The sequence below is a fragment of the Peromyscus leucopus genome, chromosome 6 (assembly GCF_004664715.2).
Source record: "Peromyscus leucopus breed LL Stock chromosome 6, UCI_PerLeu_2.1, whole genome shotgun sequence".
In the NCBI taxonomy this organism is placed as follows: domain Eukaryota; kingdom Metazoa; phylum Chordata; class Mammalia; order Rodentia; family Cricetidae; genus Peromyscus; species Peromyscus leucopus.
The window spans coordinates 17,541,933-17,552,199 of record NC_051068.1 but is presented as its reverse complement, the minus strand read 5'-3'; the positions used below and the strand labels follow the sequence as shown (position 1 = coordinate 17,552,199).

At 42.1% G+C, this 10,267-nt stretch overlaps 1 protein-coding gene across 1 annotated transcript in view; it reads left to right on the top strand.

The window, feature by feature from the left end:
- Positions 1 to 2,782: 2,782 nt before the first annotated feature.
- Positions 2,783 to 10,267, top strand: part of LOC114688801 (zinc finger protein 431-like) — a 42,529-nt gene continuing 35,044 nt past the window's right edge. Inside the window, exon 1 of the mRNA XM_028863314.2 lies at positions 2,783 to 2,949. Coding sequence (XP_028719147.1) covers positions 2,932 to 2,949 — 18 coding nt within the window. The 5' untranslated portion in view covers positions 2,783 to 2,931. The remainder of the gene's footprint in view (positions 2,950 to 10,267) is intronic.

Genomic DNA, 10,267 nt, shown 5'->3' with positions numbered 1-10,267 from the left:
GTAGTGGGGTTCCTGACTAAACTATTTTTACCTGTCTAAAGTGTTATGCCCAGATTGTGACCCCCCAAAGAGACCACTGAAGACCTTGGATGTCCAGAATGCAACAGCAAGGTTTATTCTGCAGATACAAGTCTAGACAGGGACTCATTCCTACACCCAATACAGTGAGGCAGGGAGGAGTACCTCTTTCTTGGGGAAGTTAGTTTTTATAGGCAAAACCCATAAAAGTTCTTAGAGGGGAGGGGGTTAGTACGGGTCCATCCTTGATTGGTTCAGTTTTTCCCGGGCCTGGACTTTATCTTATTTTAGCTTGTCTGTTTGCCTTGTCAGGAGTTTTACAACTTCTCTCCGGGGTCAGGTCATGTTATCTCTGGAGAGGGGCATCTCGTGGTTAATTTGTTACCATCAGACATCCTGACTCTGTTCTTTTGTTCCTGGGGCTGGTGCCATCATTTCTGGGGACTAGAAACTGGTCTGGGTCTATCTATATTGAGATATCTTTGTCTAAGGCCCCCTTTTTGAGACAATAGAGTGAGGGTCTTGTTGTGCCTAGATCACAGTCCCCAAAGCTGCCACTGGAGACTTTAGGTACAGAATGCAAAAGTAAGGTGTTGTCTAAGTATACAAGCCTCCAGGGAGGCTCTTCTAAATCTATCACTCACAGCTGGGAGCTTGGAAGGAGCACTCCCCTTTCTTTGTGAGGCTAGTTCTTAAAGGCACAGACCATATAATTTATTTTAACCTGCCTCCCTTTTTAGTCTTTTGGTCGAATATCCTGACTGTGTTTTCCAAAGTCCCTGTAGCAGATACAGCCACCTGGGGAAAAGGGGTCTAAGTTCTTATCTACACTTACCAATCCTGGTTTAAGCTTCTCTTTGTCTGTAGGCGATAGAGTGGGGGGGGGTTTACTGAGGTATCACAAAAGGATATGTATGTTTTTACTATGCTCATTACAATAAGGCTTCTGATTCAAATATGTTTGGTCATGAATAACAAATAATATACCAAAAACCTTGGAATTAATAATGGTATGGCTTTTTCTTGGGCAAATGATAAAATGCAAAAAAAAATTAATAGTTTACCCTGTACAAGTTATTGGAAGCAGAGGTATTAAAATAGGAATCTCAGAAAACATAACCAGTATTAAAGAAGTGCCTTGTTAACCAGTATTAAAAAATATTGTTAGATAGTGTTGAGCAACAAGAATCAAACAAAAGAAAGCTGAATAGAAACTGTGTGTAAGATAATGTAATAAATAGTACTTCCTAGGTACAGTCTGTTAAACTGAACCTTAGAGAAATCACAAGGCAGTCTTCATATATAATACATGGAATCACTACTAAAACTATGCTTTTGTTTTTTAGTTTTTAATGAGTATATATAGGCAATACAAAGAAATAGCAAATACATGACCAAACATCATTGAATGGATGTGTACAGCATCCAGTACAGAACAATTAAGAAATCCCTCTTAAAACTATGATGTTCCAGCTTAGTATGGAGGGATCTTTATACAGAAGGTTCACTCTATCCTCTCCATAGACTCACATCCCATTAGCACATGTATAGACATGTGACCACTATACATAAAAGCTGAACAAACTATTACATCCTAGCATCTTATTCTGTAACAGGCCTGGTTTGCATACTACTTGTCTTTGGGTGTTTTAGAGGCAGACCCCACCCGCCAGCTAAATTCCACTTTGTATGATTTACTATGCCCCCAAGAATTGCTAAATCCTTTATATCACCAATTCTACTCTTCTACATCACAGCTCAGTAGAGGAGTGCTACCCAGTACATGAGATGCCATTTGTAATCTCCACAATATTAACTCCAAGTGGATCTTACACATAAATGTCAAATTCAAAGTGCAGAACTTCTAGAAGATACTTGACAAACTATGCCTCTCTCAGCTTTCCAACCTGGGGTAGTCTTTGAGAGGTTTCTCTAAGGCCCTGATGTATAGGGAGGAGTGTGGGGCGTTTACCTACCAACCCCACAGTTCCCCAGAGTTTTCTTGAGTGCAATCAGCAGGAAATATTAGATAGAAGGATTTATTGTGGAGATAAACAGATAGAAAATAAAGGATAGCCTCGAAAGTGCCTGGAACCTTTTTCAATGGGCCTTGACTGTCTCTGCCCCAGGGTTTTTATAGAGATGCCAAGGGGTGGAGCAAAAGACCTCCTCCCCCAGCACAGCCAAGTGCAGACCATCTCAGACACCTGCACTCAGGCCCGTGGTCCTAATCATCTTCTATGTGGACCTGCTGGGTAAAGCCACGAGGAACCTGAAAATGGGCTCCCACAGAGGGGAAAAGTTCCTTCTCTAAAACTAGGAGAGAGAGAGCTTGGGAGAGCTGGTAAAGGTCTGGGACCAGCGCCTTTGGGAAGGGTTTCTTCAGATCCCGAGAACCATCTCTTTCTACACCTGGGGCTGTGGTAACTGGTCCCAGGCACTGTGGACTTATTTTTTATAGTGTTCCAGAGATACCATGTTCCTCTTGTGCAATATTGTCAGATTAGCCTCCTTCTGAAATGGAATGCTTCCTTTTCAAACTGAACTCATTGTTGTTGTTGTTTTTTTTTAATTAACTAGAGACTTTCTGTGGAATTTGGCACAAATTTCCAGCCAACCTGGGATACATTTGTGCTTCATTTGGAAGCTAGGGCAGGGAAACACTGAGCTGAGTCCCTTCAGCTCACCCAGTCCTTTCACTCAAACCTCACTAGCCAATTAGGGCCTCTAGTGGACCTGCCAGTCAGATGGGAGGGTTCTTCCTCTAGGCAGGAGGCTTCTGGCTTAGCATATGTGCTGAGGAAATCCGAAGCTGGCCCGTGTGCTGTTCCATGGGGTCTGGGGATCTGCTGTGTCTAGAGCGCTCCGCAGCCCCCACACGGAGATCGGAGATCGAGGGGCTTCTGTTCCCAGATGGGAGGAGTGGCCATGGTGAGTGACAGACTACTTTACCCAGACTGGGAGGAGCGGCCATCTGAGCCGTGGGAGCCTTGTCTTCTCGGGGCTGCTTGGGAGTCAGCAGCCAGACACAGAGTTCAGCATGGTCCTGACACGTCCTGTGTGGCCCTGGGAGTCCCACGTGTGACTTCCTGGTCCTGCGTGTCCTACATGATCCTTGCAACTTCCTGGGCTGGGTGGCAGTCTCTGAATAACTCAACTCCTTGGGCTGTGTCTGTACAGAGCATTGGGAACAAGACTCACAAATACCTTTGTTGTTGATGTCACTGTGAAGTGCTGGCTCCTGTACTCCTTGTATTGTCACCTTGGAAAGCAGATTTGCCAAACTTGGAGAGCCCTGCTCTCTAGTATCTTTCAGAAGTTCTGCACTTTTAACATTTAGGTTATGATTTGTCTGTTGTTAATCTTGTGAAGCTTGTAAAGGGCATCTCCTGTGTAGAGTAGCACTCCACTGCTAAACTGTGATGTAGAAGAGTAGAATTGGTGGTAATAGAATTGACGATATAAGGATTTACCCAGTTTTAGGAGACATTCAGTCACAAAGTAGAATTAAGCTAAGAGAGGGCTGTCACCCAGATATCCCTAAGATAAGTAGTACTCTAGCTGATGTACCCAGAGTTCCCTAAAGACCATCAAGAAACCAAATTCGATGCAAAAGCAGAGTCTTGTTATTCTTGCTAGTTAACTAGGGCCTCTCCATTCACCTGATGCAGCAGCAGAGCAGGAGAGAACCTGAGTAGCAATGGAGCAGTTTTATTGGGTAAAGCAAGAGGGGTGTTGGGGTCTACAGACTAATTAGGAACAGACTCAGGATTGATGAACCTCCATCCAGAGTTGCTGTCCTTGGGTAACTTGCAGCTGCAGGAACTACTAGCTCGTTCAGCGGTTGCTGTGGTAACTCCATTCTTCCTTTATCATGAGTCCACTAGCTGTAACTTTTAATTGGCTTCTTCTACTATATGGGGGCATCTGAAGGGGTTTTCCTGTAACTAGAGGTAGACCCAAGGTTGGGGGCTCAAGGGCACATTGTACTGTTCCAGGGCCTACATCCTGTTGGGTCTTTTCTGAAGCCTGTCATGGCTGCAGAATAGCCAAGGCAGGGGTCTAGGTAGGGGACTGGGTTCCTCACTTACCATGTTTTTAGAGGTTAGTATGGTAAGATTTAAATGTTTTTCTCAGGATTAACCAGCCACATCATTTGTAATTTCACAATGAAATCTAGAGAGTTCACTGACCCACAGTAAAGCAGGTATAGTCACAGCACAGAAAGGGATGGCAAGAAGAGGGTGAAAGCTTTCCTGCTGTGACAGTTGACAGACAGCAGCAATGAGTAGTGAGGTCAATGATTTTAGATAGTCCACAAATGCCCTGACTGGTCATTTCTCTGTTCCACAGGCCAGACAATCAAGAATCTGGATAAAGAACTGAATTTTTGTGAAACAAAATTACAGTAGTTACACCAGTTTAACCTAAATAGAACAACTGGATAAAATGATGTGGCCCTGCCTAATGTGAATCTTTTCCATGTTTAATATGTACAACTTTGTGAGAGCCCGTTTTCAGGTTCATCGTGGCTTTACCCAGCAGGTCCGCATAGAGGATGATTAGGACCATGGGCCTGAATGCAGGTGTCTGAGATGGTCTGCACTTGGCTGTGCTGGGGGGAGGTCTTTTGCTTTACCCCTTGGCATCTCTATAAATACCCTGGGGCAGAGACAATCAGGGCCCGTTGGAAAAGGTTCCAGATCCTCTCAAGGCTATCCTTTATTTTCTGTTTATCTCCGAGATATAAATCCTTCTATCTAATATTTCCTGCTGCTTGCATTCAAGAAAACTCTGGGGAACTCTAGGGTTGGTGGGTAAACGCCCCACACAACCTGGGAGAAATGCATGAGTAATACTTAGTGTGCTCTAGTACACATCCCTAGTCACCGGAGCACATGGCCATAAAGCCTGTTTCAAGTTTCCAACATAATTTTTTGGATTATAATTACCTCATTTCCACTATCATTTTTTTCTGGCTCCAAGCCCTCCCATCTTTGTGTTCTAATCCATGACATGTTTCAGCTTCCACAACAGTTACTGTTTGAATGTGAACTGTGTTTGGCGTCAGGACCTCCCAGCTCTGAAGCAAAGGTTTGGCTTCACTGGGCATTGAGTGTGTAATGGAATGTGAATGCAAAGGACTCTGTGCCTTGGAAGTGGAACAGGAAGTGCTCTGGAAAATGGAAGATTCTATTTATTAAACTACAAATTTCCCAGACTAGTGTCCTGTCCGACCCTATTGTTGAAGGGCAGAGCTGGGAGGGTTTGTGCAGTTAGAGACATTTGATCTCAGCTCACCCAATAGAGTAACTGCTAATGTCCTGAGGTCCAACTGGGTGGTCCTAATTAATGAGGAGCTTTGGGAAGGCTTAGCCATGAGGAGCACCAGTGGGAGGGAGCTTACAGGTTATTTCCAGGATTCTCTTCTGCTTCTGCTGTAGGGGGCTGTAAGGAAGACCACAGCCATGGTATGGTGAGTGTGGGGGCCACTGTCCTCAAACTATGGAGAACAGGTTGGCTGAGCTGTCAGAGTCTGAACTGCTGGGACTGGGATGGACCATGAGCCAGACTGTGTTTCTGTTGGTCCCTGTGGTGACCTGTGCAGTGGCCCTTGGCCTCTGATCCTTACTGAGTGTGGAATCCCTGGGGAGGAGAAGGCTCTGCCACCCTGGCATGGGAGGCTATGATGCTTGTAATGTCACTGTCCAGTGTGCACACATAGGCTTTGCTTCTGTGACAGTGAGAATCTGGGAAGACAGATTGGAAAACTGAAGGTCTGGTTTCTGCAAGTTCTGGATGTTACTTTTCCCTTTCAGGTTTGTCTTATAAATGTTACAGACAGTTTAGAAAATGGTAGAAAGGGGGTGATGGGGATCATCCTTCAGCAGTACATGATTAGAATGCTTTTAGCTTTCTGTTACTGCCAGCCACTGTGATGTGATTCAGTGAAAGTCAGTTTCAGGGGACAAAAGGAAGCTCTGAGCTGCAGAGGTATCTCAGGTTTGCATGGTTTTGGGCAGGTGGATAGGGCAGATGCCACATCTTGTGGGATGAAATAATCTATGTGGGTGGAATCAGACATTAAATTATTCTTCTACAGTGTTTTCTGTGTAGGCATCATTGGGGCTGGGTTTGCCTGAAAACACAAGGGGGCATGAAGGGCCACAGATTTGTAGCAGGATCTGGATGTTATGCCCAGATCTCTTCCCCAAAGAAGCCACTGGAGACCTTAGGTACAGAACGCAAAATCAAGGTTTATTCAAATGAAGTTTACATGCCTCAGCAGGGGGCTTGTTGCAAATCTCTCACACACAGCAGGGAGGTTGGAAGGAGCAAGCCCCTTTCTTTGTGAGGCTAGTTCTTAAAGGCACAGACCACATAATTCATCTCCTACAGCCTGCCTCCCTCTTTTTTTGGTTCATATCAGTGGTCTTTCATGTTATCTTTATTTCTCATTTGTTCAGCAACCGTGTTTAGGAGTTTTACGAGCTGTCTCTGGGGTTCCGGAAGTTTGGGATGTTTTATGACCACTTAGCCTCTGCCAGATGTTCGAATATCCTGACTCTGTGTTTTCTTTAGTTTCTGTAGCAGATACAGCCACCTGGGGAAAAGGGGTCTAAGTTCATATGTACACTTAGGAATCCTGGTTTAAGCTTCTCTTTGTCTGTAGGGGATGGAGTGGGGGAGGGGGTTTACTGAGGTTTCACACTGGAGAAGTTCATCACCCTTTGCAAAGATCATGGTACCTCTCTGGAAGAAGTATCAGTAGCCAGAGGGCAAAAGCATAGCAGTTTAAGGTTTACTATGAGCTAATTTTGTAAAAGTTGTGAAGCCTGGGTTTATTTAATTTCTATATACATGGAATCATAGGTAGGTGGGTAACATTGATCAAGATCATACTTTTCCTGGCTGAGTTCCCTTTGGTCTTTTGATTAAAATTTTACTATATTTTCCTACTTTTGTTCTTTGCTTTTTCTCTCCATCCTCTTTAGTCTTTCACAACTGTACACATTCTTGATTGTTGCAGCTTTTCGGGTAAATATGGAAGTCATATTGTGTCAATGTGTGTACTATCTTTTCATAATCCCATTGAGCATTCTGAGTGTTTCGACGTTGCATGTAGCTTTGAAATCAGCTTTCCTATTTAAATTGTTGGGTATTGTCTTTGGATTGTGTTCAATGTATGGTGCAAGTTTACCTTACACAGCATCTTAATATTGATGCATCATGTTCCCAAGGATCATTTATTTACTTCTTTATTTAATTAGTCTTGTTCATCTGTGAAAGACTTTTGTTTTATTGGATAAACAGTATTATCTCTGAGTTCCTGTCCCAACACCCATGTTGGGCATTTCATAACCACCTACTACTCCAGATTCAGGGTAACTGACACCCTCTTTTCTTGTGTGTCCCCTATACACACATGGAAGTCATTCTCTTGAACATACGCTGTACACATAAAAATGGGGATACATTTTCTTTAAAAGTTCTTATGACTTATAAAGCAATTAGAGCAAGACAAATTGCTTTAGCTGTACAGTACAAATCATACTGTTTCTTTCAAAATCTGTGATCATGCATTTTATTTGAGAAAGTTTCCATTTCCTCACTCTGATGCAGACTTACATCCAATCATAGGAAACAAAATGGTTTCTAAGTGATCCTACCTTTGATGAGCAAGAAGGTAGATATGCATAGTTAGTATAACAAAAGCTATATTTGTTTATGGTCATCACACAAGGTTCACCTCTAAATTCCTAAATGTGGTTCTTAGTCTGTTTCCTTAAGGGTGCTCACCTATGTGACATATCCTAGTTGGAGTTCAGTTCCAGTCTCTAACAGAGGTGTCTGATTCAATGGTCAGAATTCTGGGGGAGATGTTCTAGCTGCAAGACTGATCAAGGTGATGTCTCTTCAGATGTGCAGAGCAGAGCATCGTTCTTGGTATGTGCTTATATAATGTCCAGTGGGTGTCCTGGGGTCTTAGTATTGTCTGGTTATCTTAAATGAGTGATATTATGGAGTTCTGGTTTTCAGGTACAGCCTTGGGTGTATTGGGGTTCCTGACTAAGCTATTTTTACATGTCTAAAAGACATGTATGTTCTTTTAATACTATGCTCATTACATTCCATCCCCTGGTCCTTGTGGCATACAATAAATATTCCAATTACTAATAGACAAATAAATGCAGGAATATAAGTCTCAGGTACTAAAACACACAAACATTAAGCAAAATGGTCAAATCAATATAGATTACAGGATGTTGTTATGATCTCTCTGTTATATAGAGATTTCCCCAAATTCATATTTTCTCCAGGTTTGGTATGCATCAAGTTGAGAACACATTCAGAAAGAAAAGGACATGCAATCATTTTCAGTCAAAAGTGTTTTAAAGGGAGGCATAGCAGGGTTAGAGCTGTTGGACTCGGAGCTAAACCAATCATAGTAGAGCATCATCCTTACTTGTTCAGTGTCAAGTAGGAGCATGTGGTTCCTAGCCATGGGAGAGGTAGTTCTTCTTTTATTAATGAAAAGAGCAACCAAGAGTCCAGTGAGCTTCATAATTAGCTTCCAATGTTGTTTCTCAGTTTTTTGTATGTTAGTATGAAAAAGCAAATAATAAAGCATCAGGAAGTCTGTTGAGTCTCCACAGGCATCCATCTCTGGTCTATGACCAATGTAGCTATACCTTCTCTTTTGGCAAAAATGACAGTGACATTGTGGGGCAGAACTGAAAATCTGGAATACAATATTCCTGACCTGCAGAGTCATCATGGAGATGAGCCATGAAGTTTCTTTAATCATGGTTTGCGTAGAATTGTTTGCAGGAATCATACATAGCTGCTTTATTCCTTCTGATGTGATAGTAGTCTCTGGAGCTCATTGTTATAGTTCCTCCTAAGACAAAGTTTCTTAAACAAGCCCAAAATAGCCATAAAGAATTTATATGCCCAAAGGGCCTATATGATGCATGCAAAAAGCCAAGAGCTTTCCTTTTTCCAGTGGAGTAATGTGGGGCATTTACCCACCACCCCCACAGTTCCCCAGAGTTTTCTTCAGTGCAATCAGCAGGAAATATTAGATAGAAGGATTTATTGTGGAGAATATCTCGGAGATAAACAGATAGAAAATAAAGGATAGCTCAAGAGGGCCTGGAACCTATTCCAATGGGCCGCGACTGTCTCTGGCCCAGGGTTTTTATAGAGATGCCAAGGGGTGGAGCAAAAGAGCTCCTCCTCCAGCACAGCCAAGTGCAGAGCATCTCAGACACCTGCACTCAGGCCCATGGTCCTAATCATCCTCCATGTGGACCTGCTGGGTAAAGCCACGAGGAACCCGAGAACGGGCTCCCACAGGTCCCCCCATCTTAATATATATAAAAAAATAACTATTAATGGCTTTTTACCAATCTCCATAGCTGTTACACCTCCCAGTATGGGAGTAGAGAATGATATAGATGGCATTTCTCTTTTGAATTAGGTCCAAGGTGACTACAGCAGTCTTAGCTGCCTCAAGCCCTTTCTAAACCAAAAACTCGGCGACTACAAACTTAAAGAATCCCTTAGCTTCATCATTACCATTAACCGATTAACATAAATATTGCTATACATAGTCACAGTTCTCTCAATCTTACAACTCAAAGCAAACTCTTAACAGAACCATTTGAATTAGCATATATGGTGCTATATATAGTTAACAATTTTCTCCATCTTACAACTTTAACTCAGTCATTTGAATTTTCTTGTTAACAGAACATAGGAAAAACTTCGATGTATTCACATCAAACTTAAACATTTCCTCAACTCCACAAAACCAGGGTGCATTAATATCAATAGGTTTCTGCGAACATAATTCAATCTCATAGCTCCTCCTTTTCTTTATAATTTTTAAACAAAAACTCAAACCTAGTTAGAGGAACCCAAACTTATACAATTCCTACAAACCCATATTGAAAAGCAATATTTTCAATCTAACCATTAACACTTTGAAAACTTTTAGCAAAACATCCAAAAGTAGTTTCTTAATAAAACTCTTTACACACTTTAAAAGTAGTCTCTTAGTATACCCCATTTGCATTTCTTACTAACAAAACATGACATTAATCCACTCAAACAACAATTTAAATTAAATAGACTAAGGAATATTAACTCTCCCTTTTCTTTATAATTTTAAGCAAAATCTCAAGCCTAGTTAGAAAACCCAAACTTTTCTGTTTAAACAGTTCCACTTGTAACACAAAACCAG